This window comes from Lucilia sericata, unplaced genomic scaffold, assembly GCF_015586225.1.
Source record: "Lucilia sericata isolate MDLA Ls3-8-SP2 unplaced genomic scaffold, ASM1558622v1 Contig002103F_arrow, whole genome shotgun sequence".
Taxonomy (NCBI): Eukaryota; Metazoa; Arthropoda; class Insecta; order Diptera; family Calliphoridae; genus Lucilia; species Lucilia sericata.
The window spans coordinates 6,304-25,729 of record NW_023995953.1 but is presented as its reverse complement, the minus strand read 5'-3'; the positions used below and the strand labels follow the sequence as shown (position 1 = coordinate 25,729).

Here is a 19,426-nt window from a genome sequence, read left to right as displayed (position 1 = left end):
GACTAGACTATAGACTAGACTATAGACTAGACTATAGACTAGACTATAGACTAGACTATAGACTAGACTATAGACTAGACTATAGACTAGACTATAGACTAGACTATAGACTAGACTATAGACTAGACTATAGACTAGACTATAGACTAGACTATAGACTAGACTATAGACTAGACTATAGACTAGACTATAGACTAGACTATAGACTAGACTATAGACTAGACTATAGACTAGACTATAGACTAGACTATAGACTAGACTATAGACTAGACTATAGACTAGACTATAGACTAGACTATAGACTAGACTATAGACTAGACTATAGACTAGACTATAGACTAGACTATAGACTAGACTATAGACTAGACTATAGACTAGACTATAGACTAGACTATAGACTAGACTATAGACTAGACTATAGACTAGACTATAGACTAGACTATAGACTAGACTATAGACTAGACTATAGACTAGACTATAGACTAGACTATAGACTAGACTATAGACTAGACTATAGACTAGACTATAGACTAGACTATAGACTAGACTATAGACTAGACTATAGACTAGACTATAGACTAGACTATAGACTAGACTATAGACTAGACTATAGACTAGACTATAGACTAGACTATAGACTAGACTATAGACTAGACTATAGACTAGACTATACTAGACTATAGACTAGACTATAGACTAGACTATAGACTAGACTATAGACTAGACTATAGACTAGACTATAGACTAGACTATAGACTAGACTATAGACTAGACTATAGACTAGACTATAGACTAGACTATAGACTAGACTATAGACTAGACTATAGATAGATATAGTCTAGACTATAGACTAGACTATAGACTAGACTATAGACTAGACTATAGACTAGACTATAGACTAGACTATAGACTAGACTATAGACTAGATAGACTAGACTATAGACTAGACTATAGACTAGACTATAGACTAGACTATAGACTAGACTATAGACTAGACTATAGACTAGACTATAGACTAGACTATAGACTAGACTATAGACTAGACTATAGACTAGACTATAGACTAGACTATAGACTAGACTATAGACTAGACTATAGATAGACTATAGACTAGACTATAGACTAGACTATAGACTAGACTATAGACTAGACTATAGACTAGACTATAGACTAGACTATAGAATAGACTATAGACTAGAGTATAGAATAGACTATAGACTAGACTATAGAATAGACTATATACTAGAGTATAGAATAGACTATAAACTAGACTATATAATAGACTATATAATAGACTATAGACTAGACTACAGATTAGACTATAGACTAGACTATAGACTAGACTATAGACTAGACTATAGACTAGACTATAGACTAGACTATAGACTAGACTATAGACTAGACTATAGACTAGACTATAGACTAGACTATAGACTAGACTATAGACTAGACTATAGACTAGACTATAGACTAGACTATAGACTAAACTATAGACTAAACTATAAACTAGACTATAGATTAGACTATAGACTAGACTATATACTAGACTATAGACTAGACTATATACTAGACTATAGACTAGACTATAGACTAGACTATAGACTAGACTATAGACTAGACTATAGACTAGACTATAAACTAGACTATAGACTATAGACTAAACTATAGACTAGACTATAGACTAGACTATAGACTAGACTATAGATAGACTATAGACTAGACTATAGACTAGACTATAGACTAGACTATAGACTAGACTATAGACTAGACTATAGACTAGACTATAGACTAGACAATAGACTAGACTATAGAATAGATTATAGACTAGACTACGGACTAGACTATAGACTAGACTATAGACTAGATTATAGACTAGACTATAGACTAGACTATAGACTAGACTATAGACTAGACTATAGACTAGACTATAGTCTAGTCTATAGTCTAGTATAGTCTAGTCTATAGTCTAGTCTATAGTCTAGTCTATAGTCTAGTCTATAGTCTAGTCTATAGTCTCGTCTATAGTCTAGTCCTAGTCTAGTCTATAGTCTAGTCCATAGTCTATAGACTAGACTATAGACTAGATAGACTAGACTATAGACTAGACTATAGACTAGACTATAGACTAGACTATAGACTAGACTATAGACTAGACTATAGACTAGACTATAGACTAGACTATAGACTAGACTATAGACTAGACTATAGACTAGACTATAGACTAGACTATAGACTAGACTATAGACTAGACTATAGACTAGACTATAGACTAGACTATAGAATAGACTATAGACTAGAGTATAGAATAGACTATAGACTAGACTATAGAATAGACTATATACTAGAGTATAGAATAGACTATAGACTAGATATATAGACTATATAATAGACTATAGACTAGACTACAGATTAGACTATAGACTAGACTATAGACTAGACTATAGACTAGACTATAGACTAGACTATAGACTAGACTATAGACTAGACTATAGACTAGACTATAGACTAGACTATAGACTAGACTATAGACTAGACTATAGACTAGACTATAGACTAGACTATAGACTAGACTATAGACTAAACTATAGACTAAACTATAAACTAGACTATAGATTAGACTATAGACTAGACTATATACTAGACTATAGACTAGACTAATACTAGACTATAGACTAGACTATAGACTAGACTATAGACTAGACTATAGACTAGACTATAGACTAGACTATAAACTAGACTATAGACTATAGACTAAACTATAGACTAGACTATAGACTAGACTATAGACTAGACTATAGACTAGACTATAGACTAGACTATAGACTAGACTATAGACTAGACTATAGACTAGACTATAGACTAGACTATAGACTAGACTATAGACTAGACAATAGACTAGACTATAGAATAGATTATAGACTAGACTACGGACTAGACTATAGACTAGACTATAGACTAGATTATAGACTAGATATAGACTAGACTATAGACTAGACTATAGACTAGACTATAGACTAGACTATAGACTAGACTATAGACTAGACTATAGACTAGACTATAGACTAGACTATAGACTAGACTATAGACTAGACTATAGACTAGACAATAGACTAGACTACAGACTAGACTATAGACTAGACTGTAGACTAGACTATAGACTAGACAATAGATTTGACTATAGACTAGACTATAGACTAGACTATAGAATAGACTATAGAATAGACTATAGAATAGACTATAGAATAGACTATAGAATATACTATAGAATAGACTATAGACTAGACTATGGACTAGACTATAGACGAGACTATAGACTAGACTATAGAATAGATTATAGACTAGACTACGGACTAGACTAGAGAGACTATAGACTAGACATAGACTAGACTATAGACTAGACTATAGACTAGACTATAGACTAGACTATAGACTAGACTATAGACTAGACTATAGACTAGACTATAGACTAGACTATAGACTAGACTATAGACTAGACTATAGACTAGACTATAGACTAGGCTATAGACTAGACTATAGACTAGACTATAGACTAGACTATAGACTAGACTATAGACTAGACAATTGACTAGACTATAGACTAGACTATAGACTAGACTATAGACTAGATTATAGAATAGACTATAGAATAGACTATAGAATAGACTATAGACTAGACTATGGACTAGACTATAGACTAGACTATGGACTAGACTATAGACGAGACTATAGACTAGACTATAGACTAGACTATAGACTAGACTATAGACTAGACTATAGACTAGACTATAGACTAGACTATAGACTAGACTATAGAATAGACTATAGACTAGACTATAGACTAGACTATAGACTAGACTATAGACTAGACTAGACTAGACTATAGACTAGACTATAGACTAGACTATAGACTAGACTATAGACTAGATAGACTAGACTATAGACTAGACTATAGACTAGACTATAGACTAGACTATAGACTAGACTATAGACTAGACTATAGACTAGACTATAGACTAGACTATAGACTAGACTATAGACTAGACTATAGACTAGACTATAGACTAGACTATAGACTAGACTATAGACTAGACTATAGACTAGACTATAGATAGACTATATACTAGACTATAGACTAGACTATAGACTAGACTATAGACTAGACTATATACTAGACTATATACTAGACTATAGACTAGACTATCGTCTAGACTATAGACTAGACTATAGACTAGACTATAGACTAGACTATAGACTAGACTATAGACTAGACTATAGACTAGACTATAGACTAGACTATAGACTAGACTATGGACTAGACTATAGACTAGACTATAGACTAGACTATAGACTAGACTATAGACTAGACTATAGACTAGACTATATACTAGACTATAGACTAGACTATAGACTAGACTATAGACTAGACTATAGACTAGATAGACTAGACTATAGACTAGACTATAGACTAGACTATAGACTACACTATAGACTAGACTATAGACTAGACTATAGACAATACTATGGACATACTATAGACTATACTATAGACAATACTATGGACTATACTATAGACTATACTATAGACAATACTATAGAATAGACTATAAACTATAGATAACATAATAGACTAAACTGGATAATAGTCTGAACTAGTATAGACTGAACCGTAAACTAGAATAGACTAAACTAGAACTCAGACCATAGTCAAGCCAAGAGTAAGTCTACTGTCTTTTCTTTTTATTTAACTCTTTGGTGGCTACTAACAAAGTAACGAAAGTGAGTTCTATTTCAAATCTAAACATTTATCAATAACTAAACTATTCAACGCCTAGTTGTTATGACCTCAATATGAACGAGGTCATCCCCCTATAAAATATACTCAAGTTTAAGAAATATATGGTTAGAAAGTAAATTTGTTATTAAAAAGTTTAAAAAAACTTTAACACTTAGAAATAAATTCAAATTTCTTAACATATACCACCAAATATAGATGTGCGAAAGTGAAAAAAATACTTTATAATATTGAAAAATAAAAACAAATTTTATAAAAAAAAAACAGCCAAGAAAAAATAATAGAAAATAAATAGTAAAAAAAAAACTATAATACGCTAAAATACAAATAAGGCATAAAGCCAAGTGATATGATTTTTACTTTCTCTGTTGAATTTTTTTCTATTTATATTTGGAATTTCTGGTATTCAATGTGCAGTAGCAGCAGTAGAAGAAGACATGTGTTTATTTTGTTGAAATGTTAAATATTTTTTTAATGAAATTGAATCTAAAACACTTGTTAAAAGAAAACCAGTTTTTAGAAAACTTATGTTATATTAATAATAATTAATTTGTTTTGAACATATTAAGCTTTTTTTAAAAATAAAAAGTTATTTAATAATTGCCACAATATGGTTAAATTTTAACAATTTTATAATAATAATTTAATAAAAAAAATAATTTAATTTACTTAAAAAACCCCAAACATTGGCGGCGTGCATTCACTTTATTAACAGCAACAGCAAATCAAAAGACTTGAGAAACAAACTTTCTTTTCATTAAAGAATGTTTGTGAGCGAAAAAGAGAGAAAGAGCGTTAACGGCCTGAGTATTAAGGGAAATCTTTATTAATTAATTTCTTTTTTGTTGTTTATTTTTTAAAGGAAATTGTATACAAAAAAAATAGTCTCGAAATAATGGTGGGAATAACAAATGAAAGCGAAATTCTATTATTTAATTCTTTGCTTATTATAAGCTAATGAAGAGAAACAAAAAAAAAGAAACAAAAAAAAAAAAACACTAACAAAAACTACTCAACAGTGAATAAACTCATAAATGTATGAATGACAGGTTTTATTTTAAAATTAAAATGTAAAAAAGACACCAAAACCATAAAAAATTAATTAAATATTTTGGTTTAATTATAGAAATCATATATATTTAACTTTGAATTTTTCAAAAAGCTCTGTGTCATACTATATTCGGCAATAAATCAGATTATAAGCTAAGCTATAGAGCCGACTAAAGACTATTGTCTATAGTCTAGTCTATAGTCTAGTCTATAGTCTAGTCTATAGTCTAGTCTATAGTCTAGTCTATAGTCTAGTCTATAGTCTAGTCTATAGTCTAGTCTATAGTCTAGTCTATAGTCTAGTCTATAGTCTAGTCTATAGTCTAGTCTATAGTCTAGTCTATAGTCTAGTCTATAGTCTAGTCTATAGTCTAGTCTATAGTCTAGTCTATAGTCTAGTCTATAGTCTAGTCTATAGTCTAGTCTATAGTCTAGTCTATAGTCTAGTCTATAGTCTAGTCTATAGTCTAGTCTATAGTCTAGTCTATAGTCTAGTCTATAGTCTAGTCTATAGTCTAGTCTATAGTCTAGTCTATAGTCTAGTCTATAGTCTAGTCTATAGTCTAGTCTATAGTCTAGTCTATAGTCTAGTCTATAGTCTAGTCTATAGTCTAGTCTATAGTCTATATAGTCTAGTCTATAGTCTAGTCTATAGTCTAGTCTATAGTCTAGTCTATAGTCTAGTCTATAGTCTAGTCTATAGTCTAGTCTATAGTCTAGTCTATAGTCTAGTCTATAGTCTAGTCTATAGTCTAGTCTATAGTCTAGTCTATAGTCTAGTCTATAGTCTAGTCTATAGTCGTCTATAGTCTAGTCATAGTCTAGTCTATAGTCTAGTCTATAGTCTAGTCTATAGTCTAGTCTATAGTCTAGTCTATAGTCTAGTCTATAGTCTAGTCTATAGTCTAGTCTATAGTCTAGTCTATAGTCTAGTCTATAGTCTAGCCTATAGTCTAGTCTATAGTCTAGTCTATAGTCTAGTCTATAGTCTAGTCTATAGTCTTCTATAGTCTAGTCTATAGTCTAGTCTATAGTCTAGTCTATAGTCTAGTCTATAGTCTAGTCTATAGTCTAGTCTATAGTCTAGTCTATAGTCTAGTCTATAGTCTAGTCTATAGTCTAGTCTATAGTCTAGTCTATAGTCTAGTCTATAGTCTAGTCTATAGTCTAGTCTATAGTCTAGTCTATAGTCTAGTCTATAGTCTAGTCTATAGTCTAGTCTATAGTCTAGTCTATAGTCTAGTCTATAGTCTAGTCTATAGTCTAGTCTATAGTCTAGTCTATAGTCTAGTCTATAGTCTAGTCTATAGTCTAGTCTATAGTCTAGTCTATAGTCTAGTCTATAGTCTAGTCTATAGTCTAGTCTATAGTCTAGTCTATAGTCTAGTCTATAGTCTAGTCTATAGTCTAGTCTATAGTCTAGTCTATAGTCTAGTCTATAGTCTAGTCTATAGTCTAGTCTATAGTCTAGTCTATAGTCTAGTCTATAGTCTAGTCTATAGTCTAGTCTATAGTCTAGTCTATAGTCTAGTCTATAGTCTAGTCTATAGTCTAGTCTATAGTCTAGTCTATAGTCTAGTCTATAGTCTAGTCTATAGTCTAGTCTATAGTCTAGTCTATAGTCTAGTCTATAGTCTAGTCTATAGTCTAGTCTATAGTCTAGTCTATAGTCTAGTCTATAGTCTAGTCTATAGTCTAGTCTATAGTCTAGTCTATAGTCTAGTCTATAGTCTAGTCTATAGTCTAGTCTATAGTCTAGTCTATAGTCTAGTCTATAGTCTAGTCTATAGTCTAGTCTATAGTCTAGTCTATAGTCTAGTCTATAGTCTAGTCTATAGTCTAGTCTATAGTCTAGTCTATAGTCTAGTCTGTAGTCTATCTTTCTTGCCTCTAATATCTGTATAAATTACTTTACCATTTCCTAATGACAATTTCTCTAACTAATGATCGATATCCATATGTAAAACCTAATGTCACTTAGAAATCAACATAGATATTCATTCATGAAAAAATCAACCAAACATATCATTACAGCCAACAACACTACACTAATTATATTATTCATACTCAAATGACACAACAACAACAAAATGTCATTTAAGTTCATAGTCCATGGCTTCCCAAAACATCCTCCATATTAATAAATAACGTTTGTCATTAACACTTTAATGACAAATTGTAATGTGCGCATGCGTATGCCATTAATGTTGCCATATTTTTACAAATTAGGGAAATTTGTGAGAATTCTTTTGGAAGTATTCAAATATTTTTAAAATTTCTTAATATATATTGGAGAAATATTTTTTTAAATTTTGTCAAAAATAAAAATTATTGTTTTATGATTATAAATCTGGCAGCTTTGTTTACTAGCAAAATTATTTTTTTTCAAAAGTGAAAAGTAGTATTTTGTTAAAAAGAAACTTTGTAAGAAAATATAAAAACAATAATAACAACAACAAATTAAACAAATTTACATACATGCACACGATTTATTAATGATAATTGTGAAAAGAAATGAATAAAAATTTAAGAATAAAAAACCAAAACACTGAGAGAACAAATAAGTCATATTTATAATATATTTAAAGCAAATATTGAAATAATAGTCTAGTCTATAGACTAGTCTATAGTCTAGTCTATAGTCCAGTCTATAGTCTAGTCTATAGTCTATTCTATAGTCTAGTCTATAGTCCAGTCTATAGTCTAGTCTATAGTCTATTCTATAGTCTAGTCTATAGTCCAGTCTATAGTCTAGTCTATAGTCTAGTCTATAGTCTAGTCTATAGTCTAGTCTATAGTCTAGTCTATAGTCTATTCTATAGTCTAGTCTATAGTCTATTCTATAGTCTAGTCTATAGTCTAGTCTATAGTCTAGTCTATAGTCTATTCTATAGTCTAGTCTATAGTCTAGTCTATAGTCTATTCTATAGTCTAGTCTATAGTCTAGTCTATAGTCTAGTCTATAGTCTAGTCTATAGTCTAGTCTATAGTCTAGTCTATAGTCTAGTCTATAGTCTAGTCTATAGTCTAGTCTATAGTCTAGTCTATAGTCTAGTCTATAGTCTAGTCTATAGTCTAATCTATAGTCTAGTCTATAGTCTAGTCTATAGTCTAGTCTATAGTCTAGTCTATAGTCTAGTCTATAGTCTAGTCTATAGTCTATCTATAGTCTAGTCTATAGTCTAGTCTATAGTCTAGTCTATAGTCTAGTCTATAGTCTAGTCTATAGTCTAGTCTATAGTCTAGTCTATAGTCTAGTCTATAGTCTAGTCTATAGTCTAGTCTATAGTCTAGTCTATAGTCTAGTCTATAGTCCAGTCTATAGTCTAGTCTATAGTCTAGTCTATAGTCTATGTCTAGTCTATAGTCTAGTCTATAGTCTAGTCTATAGTCTAGTCTATAGTCCTAGTCTATAGTCCTAGATCTATAGTCTAGTCTATAGTCTAGTCTATAGTCCAGTCTATAGTCTAGTCTATAGTCTAGTCTATAGTCTAGTCTATAGTCTAGTCTATAGTCTAGTCTATAGTCTAGTCTATAGTCTAGTCTATAGTCTAGTCTACAGTCTAGTCTATAGTCTAGTCTATAGTCTAGTCTATAGTCTAAGTCTATAGTCTAGTCTATAGTCTAGTCTATAGTCTAGTCTATAGTCTAGTCTATAGTCTAGTCTATAGTCCTAGTCTATAGTCTAGTCTATAGTCTAGTCTATAGTCTAGTCTATAGTCTAGTCTATAGTCTAGTCTATAGTCTAGTCTATAGTCTAGTCTATAGTCTAGTCTATAGTCCTAGTCTATAGTCTAGTCTAGTCTATAGTCGTATAGTCTAGTCTATAGTCCTAGTCTATAGTCTAGTCTATAGTCTAGTCTATAGTCTGTCTATAGTCCTAGTCTATAGTCCTAGTCTAGTAGTCATAGTCTACTAGTCTAGTCTATAGTCTAGTCTATATCTAGCTATAGTCTAGTCTATAGTCTAGTCTATAGTCAGTCTATAGGTCTAGTTCTATATGTCCTAGTCTATAGTCCTAGTCTATAGTCTAGTCTATAGTCTAGTTTATAGTCTAGTCATGAGTCTAGTCTATAGTCAGTCTATAGTCTAGTCTATAGTCCTAGTGTATAGTCTAGTTTATAGTCCAATCTAGTAGTCTAGTACAATAGTCTGTTATATATTCTAGTCTATAGACTAGCACATAGTCTATAGTCTAGTCTATTAGTCTAGTCTATAGTCTAGTCTAAGTCTAGTCTATAGTCTAGTCTATAGTCTAGTCTATAGTCTAGTCTAGAGTCTAGCCTATAGTCTAGTCTATAGTCTAGTCTATAGTCTAGTCTACAGTCTAGTCTATAGTCTAGTCTATAGTCTAGCATAGTCTAGTCTATAGTAGTCTATAGTCTAGTCTATAGTCCAGTCTATAGTCTAGTCCATAGTCTAGTCTATAGTCTAGTCTATAATCTAGCCTATAGTCTAGTCTATAGTCTAGTCTAGTCTATAGTCTAGACTATAGTCTAGTCTATAGTCGTCTATAGTCTAGTCTATAGTCTAGTCTATAGTCTAGTCTATATTCTAGTCTATAGTCTAGTTTATAGTCCAATCTATAGTCTAGTACATAGTCTGTTATATATTCTAGTCTATAGACTAGCACATAGTCTGGTCAATATGCTGGTCTATAGTCTGGTCTTTAGCCTGGTTTTAAGTCTATAATATGGTCTAAAGTTTGTTCTATATTCTGATATATTGTTCGTTCTATAATCTGATCTATAGTATGAGCTCCTAGTCTATAGTCTAGTCTAATAAGCTAGTCTATAGTCTAGTCTTATAGTCTAGTCTTATAGTCTAGTCTATAGTCTAGTCTATAGTCTAGTCTATAGTCTAGTCTATAGTCTAGTCTATAGTCTAGTCTATAGTAGTCTATAGTCTATCTAGTCTAGTCTATAGTCTAGTCTATAGTCTTCTTAGTCTAGTCTATAGTCTAGTCTATAGTCTAGTCTATAATCTAGTCTATAGTCTAGTCTATAGCCTAGTTTATAGTCTAATCTATAGTCTAGTACATAGTCTGTTATATATTCTACTCTATTATCTAGTCTATAGACTAGCACATAGTCTGGTCAATATGCTGGTCTATAGTCTGGTCTTTAGCCTGGTTTTAAGTCTATAATGTGGTCTAAAGTTTGTTCTATAGTCTGATATAATATTCGTTCTATAATCTGAGTATGAGCTCCTATTTCTTTTTTTCTCAGTGTATAATGTTAAACTTTTCTTTCCAAGAGAATATTTCAATAACATCGGTAGCTGACATGTTTGTCTCGCTGTCTGTTTTCTTGCAGACTACATACATTCATATGTATGTGCGTGTTTATAATCATTTTAACATGTGTAAAAATTTTTATTAATAAAAACAAAATGTATTTTATGCATTTGTTTGTAGGATTGTACATCTTGTATGTTTTACTTAAAAAAAAACTGACAAAAACATTCTTCATTTTAAACACATTTTGTTAAAAAAAACACAATGTTTGCATGTTAGATCACGACATTATAATGTTATGACAATTTTCATTTAGTCTTTTTTTCTTACATCTTCGTGAAATCTGTGATTTTTTTCCTTCTCTATATATCAAACTCTTTTGTTTTTGTTGTAGTTTTTACAGTATGTTTAATTTTCTAGTAAAGTCATGCAAATGTTGTTAGTAACCGAAAACCGTTATAAGTACTAGAGTAGAGAATGGAAAATTTTCAAACTACAGCAAACAGCATAAATTTAATTGCAAAATTTTTATTCATTCATTGTTATTTATACTGACTCACCTTTGTATCTTTGTTTTTTCTCTCTCTGTTCTTTGTCTTTTACTAGATTTTAGCATTATTTTGTATTATTAACTTAAATGTCCACATCGCCAGTGCCTCATTATGGAACAGTTATGGCAGCAGTAGCAGCAGCAGTAGTGATAGTAAAACATTAAGTTTGGCCAGATGTAGTGGCGGTAGAGGTTTAAAATATTTATCCGGTGATGCTTTAACAGACTCACCCGATTGCTTGGGTCCCAATAATGCTCCCTATCCAAGGTAAGGCTTTTTAATCTAAATATATTAAAAACAAACTAATCAGGCACTAAATTTTAGGTTATTTTTTAGTCTAAAGTATAGTGTAGTCTATGGTCTAGTCTATAGTCGAGTCTATAGTCTAGTCTATAGTCTAGTCTTTAGCCTAGTCTATAGTCTAGTCTATAGTCTAGTCTATAGTCTAGTCTATAGTCTAGTCTATAGTCTGGTCTATAGTCTAGTCTATAGTCTCGTCTATAGTCTAGTCTATAGTCTAGTCTATAGTCTAGTCTATAGTCTAGTCTATAGCCTAGTCTATAGCCTAGTCTATAGTCTAGTCTATAGTCTAGTCTATAGTCTAGTCTATAGTCTAGTCTATACTCTAGTTTATAGTCTAGTCTATAGTCTAGTCTATAGTCTAGTCTATAGTCTAGTCTATAGTCTAGTCTATAGTCTAGTCTATAGTCTAGTCTATAGTCTAGTCTATAGTCTAGTCTATAGTCTAGTCTATAGTCTAGTCTATAGTCTAGTCTATAGTCTAGTCTATAGTCTAGTCTATAGTCTAGTCTATTGTCTAGTTTATAGTATAATCTATAGTCTAGTCTATAGTCTAGTCTATAGTCTAGTCTATAGTCTAGTCTATAGTCTAGTCTATAGTCTAGTCTATAGTCTAGTCTATAGTCTAGTCTATAGTCTAGTCTATAGTCTAGTCTATAGTCTAGTCTATAGTCTAGTCTATAGTCTAGTCTATTGTCTAGTTTATAGTATAATCTATAGTCTAGTCTATAGTCTAGTCTTTAATCTAGTCCATAGTCTAACCTATAGTCTAGTCAATAAAGTATAGTGTAGTCTATGGTCTAGTCTATAGTCTAGTCTATAGTCGAGTCTATAGTTTAGTCTATAGTCTAGTCTATAGTCTAGTCTATAGTCTAGTCTATAGTCTAGTCTATAGTCTAGTCTATAGTCTGGTCTATAGTCTAGTCTAGTCTATAGTCTTGTCTATAGTCTAGTCTATAGTCTAGTCTATAGCCTAGTCTATAGTCTAGTCTAGTCTATAGTCTAGTCTATAGTCTAGTCTATAGTCTAGTCTATAGTCTAGTCTATAGTCTAGTCTATAGTCTAGTCTATAGTCTAGTCTATAGTCTAGTCTATAGTCTAGTCTATAGTCTAGTCTATAGTCTAGTCTATAGTCTAGTCTATATTCTAGTCTATAGTCTAGTCTTATAGTCTAGTCTAGTCTATAGTCTAGTCCTAGTTATAGTCTAGTCTAGTCTATAGTCTAGTCTAGTCTAGTCTAGTCTAGTCTAGTCTAGTCTAGTCTAGTCTAGTCTAGTCTATAGTCTAGTCTAGTCCTAGTCTAGTCTAGTCTATAGTCTAGTCTATAGTCTAGTCTAGTCTAGTTAGTCTAGTCTATAGTCTAGTCTATAGTCTAGTCTATAGTCTAGTCTATAGTCTAGTCTATAGTCTAGTCTATAGTCTAGTCTATAGTCTAGTCTATAGTCTAGTCTATAGTCTAGTCTATAGTCTAGTCTATAGTCTAGTCTATAGTCTAGTCTATAGTCTAGTCTATAGTCTAGTCTATAGTCTAGTCTATAGTCTAGTCTATAGTCTAGTCTATAGTCTAGTCTATAGTCTAGTCTATAGTCTAGTCTATAGTCTAGTCTATAGTCTAGTCTATAGTCTAGTCTATAGTCTAGTCTATAGTCTAGTCTATAGTCTAGTCTATAGTCTAGTCTATAGTCTAGTCTATAGTCTAGTCTATAGTCTAGTCTATAGTCTAGTCTATAGTCCTAGTCTATAGTCTAGTCTATAGTCTAGTCTATAGTCTAGTCTATAGTCTAGTCTATAGCTAGTCTATAGTCTAGTCTATAGTCTAGTCTATAGTCTAGTCTATAGTCTAGTCTATAGTCTAGTCTATAGTCTAGTCTATAGTCTAGTCTATAGTCTAGTCTATAGTCTAGTCTATAGTCTAGTCTATAGTAGTCTATAGTCTAGCTATAGTCTAGTCTATAGTCTAGTCTATAGTCTAGTCTATAGTCTAGTCTATAGTCTAGTTTATAGTCTAGGTCTATAGTCTAGTCTATAGTCTAGTTTATAGTCTAGTCTATAGTCTAGTCTATAGTCTAGTCTATAGTCTAGTCTATAGTCTAGTCTATAGTCTAGTCTAAAGTATAGTCTAAAGTCTAGTCTATAGTCTAGTTTAAAGTCCAGTCTAAGGTCTCGTCCATAGTCTATTCTAAAGTCTAGCCTACAGTCTAGTTTATAGTCTAGTCTATAGTTTAGTCTATAGTCTAGTCTGTAGTCTAGTCTATAGTCTAGTCTATAGTCTAGTATATAGTCTAGTCTATAGTCTAGTCTATAGTCTAGTCTATAGTCTAGTCTTTAATCTAGTCCATAGTCTAACCTATAGTCTAGTCAATAAAGTATAGTGTAGTCTATGGTCTAGTCTATAGTCTAGTCTATAGTCTAGTCTATAGTCTAGTCTATATTCTAGTCTATAGTCTGGTCTATAGTCTTGTCTAGTCTATAGTCTTGTCTATAGTCTAGTCTATAGTCTAGTCTATAGCCTAGTCTATAGTATAGTCTAGTCTAGTCTATAGTCTAGTCTATAGTCTAGTCTATAGTCTAGTCTATAGTCTAGTCTATAGTCTAGTCTATAGTCTAGTCTATAGTCTAGTCTATAGTCTAGTCTATAGTCTAGTCTATAGTCTAGTCTATAGTCTAGTCCATAGTCTAGTCTATAGTCTAGTCTATAGTCTAGTCTATAGTCTAGTCTATAGTCTAGTCTATAGTCTAGTCTATAGTCTAGACTAAAGTATAGTCTAAAGTCTAGTCTATAGTCTAGTCTAAAGTCCAGTCTAAGGTCTCGTCCATAGTCTATTCTAAAGTCTGGCCTACAGTCTAGTCTATAGTCTAGTTTATAGTCTAGTCTATAGTTTAGTCTATAGTCTAGTCTGTAGTCTAGTCTATAGTCTAGTCTATAGTCTAGTCTATATTCTAGTGTATAGTCTAGTCTATAGTCTAGTCTATAGTCTAGTCTATAGTCTAGTCTATAGTCTAGTCTATAGTCTAGTCTATAGTCTAGTCTATAGTCTAGTCTATAGTCTAGTCTATAGTCTAGTCTATTGTCTAGTCTATTGTCTAGTCTATTGTCTAGTCTGAAGTGTAGCCTATAGTCTAGTCTATAGTCTAGGCTTTAGTCTACCCTAAAGTTTAGTCTATAGTCTAGTCTATGGTTTTATCCATAGTCCAGTCTAAAGTCCATTCCAGTCTAGTCTATAGTCTAGGCAATAATCTAGTCTATAGTATAGTCTATAGTCTAGGCTATAATCTAGTCTATAGTCTAGTCTATAATATAGACTATAGTCCATTTTATAGTCTAAAGTCTAGTCTATATTCTGGCCTATAGTTTAGTCAGCAGTCTGGTCTGTAGAGTAGTCTTAATAGATACATTTTTTTTATAACCTACATATCGGTGACGTCAATTAAAAATTGCCTTTATTATCTTTTCATTAATAAACAATTTATGTTACAATGTTATATTAATTAAGCATTTCATCTAATTGTCATTTGTTATTAATAAATTTCCTCTATTTCTTGTTTTTTTTATTTAATTTTTCAAGTGCGGCCGTGGCGCGAACATTTACCAATTGGAACGGAAGTTCACGACGTGGCCGTCAAAGTAAATTGCCATCAACATTAGATCCCGCCATTACAACTAGCGCTCTATTGAGGGCTTACAATGAAGTTAATAATGAAGATATTGATAATCATCGTTTTGGTAAGTGTGCTAATGTTGTTTGTTGTTTTTATTTTTTGTCTTGTTTATATAGATTTATTGATAATAATTATGTAGATGGAAATATGCATAAGCACATGTTTAAAATGTGCAGTGCGGATGACAGTTGTTTGAAAGAGTTAGTTGTTCGACTTTTTATTTTTTGCAAACACTTTTAGAAAAGGAAGGAAACTTAGGTCCATACTATTCTACCTCTCTCTGTTGCACTATTCTATAAAAAACACTTACGGCGAAACACTTTTATGTATAATACTGTCATATCCTGACACTTTTTATAAAATATTGCACTTTTCGGCGACACGGCGACATGGCGAATAAAATTTCTATTAAAAATTGTGAAGGCGAAGCAGTTTTCTATAGAATAGTGCCACGGCGAAACAATTTTCTATAAAATATTGCCAAGGCGAAGCTCTTTTCTATAGAATAGTGCCACGGCGAAACATTTTTCTATCAATATTTCTGGGCGAAACACTTTGCTAAAGAATACTGTCACAGCGAAGGCGAAACACTTTTTTAAAGAATAGTGCCACGGCGAAGAACATTTCTATAAAATATTGTCAGGGCGAAACACTTTACTGTAGAATAGTGTCACGGCGAGGCATTTTTCTATAAAACATTGCTAAGACGAAGCAACTATCTATAGAATTGTGCCACGGCGAAAATTTCTATTAAAATTGTGAAGGGGAAGCAATTTTCTATAAATTATTGCCACGGCGAGACATTTTTCTATCAAATATTTCTAGGCGAAACACTTTGCTAAAGAATACTGCCACAGCGAAACACTTTTCTACAAAATATTGACAAGACGAACCCTTTTCTATAAAATAGTGCCAGGGCGAAACAAAATATTGCAAAGGCGAACCCTTTTCTATAGGATAGTGCTACGGCGAAACTCATTTTTATAAAACGTTGTCAAGGCGAAGCACTTTTCTATAGAATAGTACCACGGCGAAACACTTTTCCACAAAATATTGCCAAGGCGAGCCCTTTTCTATAAAATAGTGCCACGGCGAAGCACATTTTTATAAAATATTGTAAAGGCGAAGCACTTTTCTAAAGAATAGTGCCACGGCGAAAAACATTTACATAAAATATTGCCAAGGCGAAGCACTTTTCTATAGAATAGTGTCACGGCGAAACTTATTTCTGTAAAATATTATCATGGCGAAACACTTTTTATAGATTAGTCCCGCGGCGAGACATTTTTCTATAAAACATTGTCAAGGGCGAAGCACTTTTCTACAGAATAGTGCCACAGCGAAGAACATTTCTATAAAATATTGTCAGGGCGAAACACTTTACTGTAGAATAGTGTTACGGCGAAACATTTTTCAGTATAATAGTGTCACTCGAGACATTTTTCTGTAGAATAGATCCAAGGCGAGAAAATTTTCTATAGAATAGTCATATGGCGAGACACATTTCTCCAAAATAGATCTAAGACGAAACAATTTCCAATAATATAGAGTCACGGCAAGACAGTTTTAAATGGTATTTTATCAAGACAATACATTTTGCTATAAATAATACCGAATCAACTTATTTAGATTCATGACTGTTCATTCGATCGTAGTTTTTATGTTAAATGTGACAATTTTCTATGTACTTCCTATTTTCATCACATATTTAAACATGTTTAACTAATTGTTAATTTGAAAGAAAGCTACAAGAAATAACCATTGATTACATTATTCTTTAACGTATAGAATAAAATGTATACATTAGATTCTAACAACGTTTTTGAAATAATGTTAGAACGTAAATAAAGTTAATAAATACTTAAGTAAAGAGTAAATGGCCGGCAAAACATAATAACCTACTTTATAAAAGTTAAAACGTACAACAACTAAATACCAATTATAACATTTTATATTGTTTACTTTATTTGCTATATTGTAACAAACTAATAAAAATTAATTTCTTTTCTTTTTTTTTTTTTGTTATTAACAACATTTATAGGCCGCTCATTGAAGCAAACACCACAAGTCGACCAGTGCAGAAGTACCCCAGCACGTTTGTGTAAGACACGCTACAATACCACCGCACCCATGTATGGTGTCAGTTTGACATCAGGCCAACCCGTTACCATTGTACAAAAATTCCCCGATCTCTTGCAACAAGTTGTCTTTGAAGTGTGCGAGTATGTATACAATGTTTTCTTAAGAAATTAAGATTAGATTTTTAATAAAAAAAAAATATCTTTTAGATCTTCTGAATGTGATGTGGTTAGAGGTGAATGTACTCAAACTTATGTGCCTTATTTATTTTTGGTTATACCTCTGGGCCCTGTTACCTTAACGGGCCAGGATTATGTTTTGGTTGAAAGTGGTTGTGTTTGTAAACCTAAATATTCGACAGGAGCGACTCAAGAACCTAATATGATACCATAGTTTAATTAAGTTTTTCATGTATGTATATGTAGTATAAGGCGGGCAAAAAAACAACATCAACAACAAAATTGTTTTGAAAACAATTACAAATTATATTATTATTATTAAAAAACATAAAATTTGAAAAAAAAAAATCTTTATAATTTAAATGTAATTTTAAACGAAAACATAAACTACCAAAAGTACTGATCTTTTATGATAAATGTAAACAAATGACATGTTAATGAAACAAAATAAATTCATAATTTCGGGGTTTTAAAACACAACGGACATAATCACAGGCAGTTGTTATGAATTACAAATGTGGCAACTTTAAAGGAATTATTCTAAATTACAATATAGTCTGGTAGCCTTAAAGACAGCTGTTAAGTGGCATCTTTAACTAGTGTTGCCAAAATATTACGGTTTTTTCTATTGCAGTGCTTTTTAGCACTTTTCATTATGACGTTTGGCAGTAGTTATTTAAGAAGCCATATTAAAGCAAATTTATATGAAATATTGCCAAGGTGCAGCACTTTTCTCTAGAATAGAGTTGCGGCGATATAAATTTCTATAAAATATTGCAAAGGCGAAGCACTTTCCTAGAATAGTGCGACGACGAAACACTTTTATATAAAATATTGCTAAGGCGAAACACTTAGCTATAGATTACTGCCACGGCGAAATACTTTTTTATAACATATAGCTAAGGCGTAGTAATTTTCTATAGAATAATGCCACGGCGAAACACTTTTCTATAAAATATTACTAAGACGAAGTACTTTTCTATAGAATAGTGACAAGACAAAACAAATTTCCTACATTATAAATTCCTATAGAATAAAGTTACGGCGAGTCAGTCTTCTTTCTTAGCGACAAAAACATACAAAACATACACTGTTCTATAAAATATTGTCACGGCGAAATACTTTTTTATAACATATAGCTAAGGCGAAGTAATTTTCTATAGAATAGTGCCACGGCGAAACACTTTTCTATAAAATATTACTAAGACGAAGTACTTTTCTATAGAATAGTGACAAGACAAAATAAATTTCCTACATTATAAATTCCTATAGAATAAAGTTACGGCGAGTCAGTCTTCTTTCTTAGCGACAAAACATACAAAACATACACTGTTCTATAAAATGTTGTCACGGCGAAACGTTTTTTTTTATAAAATACTGCCAAAGCGATTCAATTTTTGCAAAAAAATTAATGTCAAGACGTAGTAACACTTTTATCTATATTAGTTCTACGTTAAAACATTTTCTTCCCAACAGTCCGGGAGTATGTCCTCTTATATGGTTTTAATTTAAAACAGGTTCAAAACTTTTGTAACTAATAAAATTTTCAACTTCCGAAAATTAGTAAAATTTTTAAAAA

The 19,426-nt window shown here is 31.6% G+C and overlaps 1 protein-coding gene across 1 annotated transcript in view; it reads left to right on the top strand.

Annotated features, from left to right (window-relative positions):
- Positions 1 to 18,237, top strand: part of LOC119613394 — a 39,248-nt gene extending 21,011 nt beyond the window's left edge. Inside the window, exons 2-5 of the mRNA XM_037969426.1 lie at positions 11,685 to 11,896; positions 15,496 to 15,653; positions 17,631 to 17,811; positions 17,878 to 18,237. Coding sequence (XP_037825354.1) covers positions 11,685 to 11,896; positions 15,496 to 15,653; positions 17,631 to 17,811; positions 17,878 to 18,061 — 735 coding nt within the window. The 3' untranslated portion in view covers positions 18,062 to 18,237. The remainder of the gene's footprint in view (positions 1 to 11,684; positions 11,897 to 15,495; positions 15,654 to 17,630; positions 17,812 to 17,877) is intronic.
- Positions 18,238 to 19,426: the final 1,189 nt, after the last annotated feature.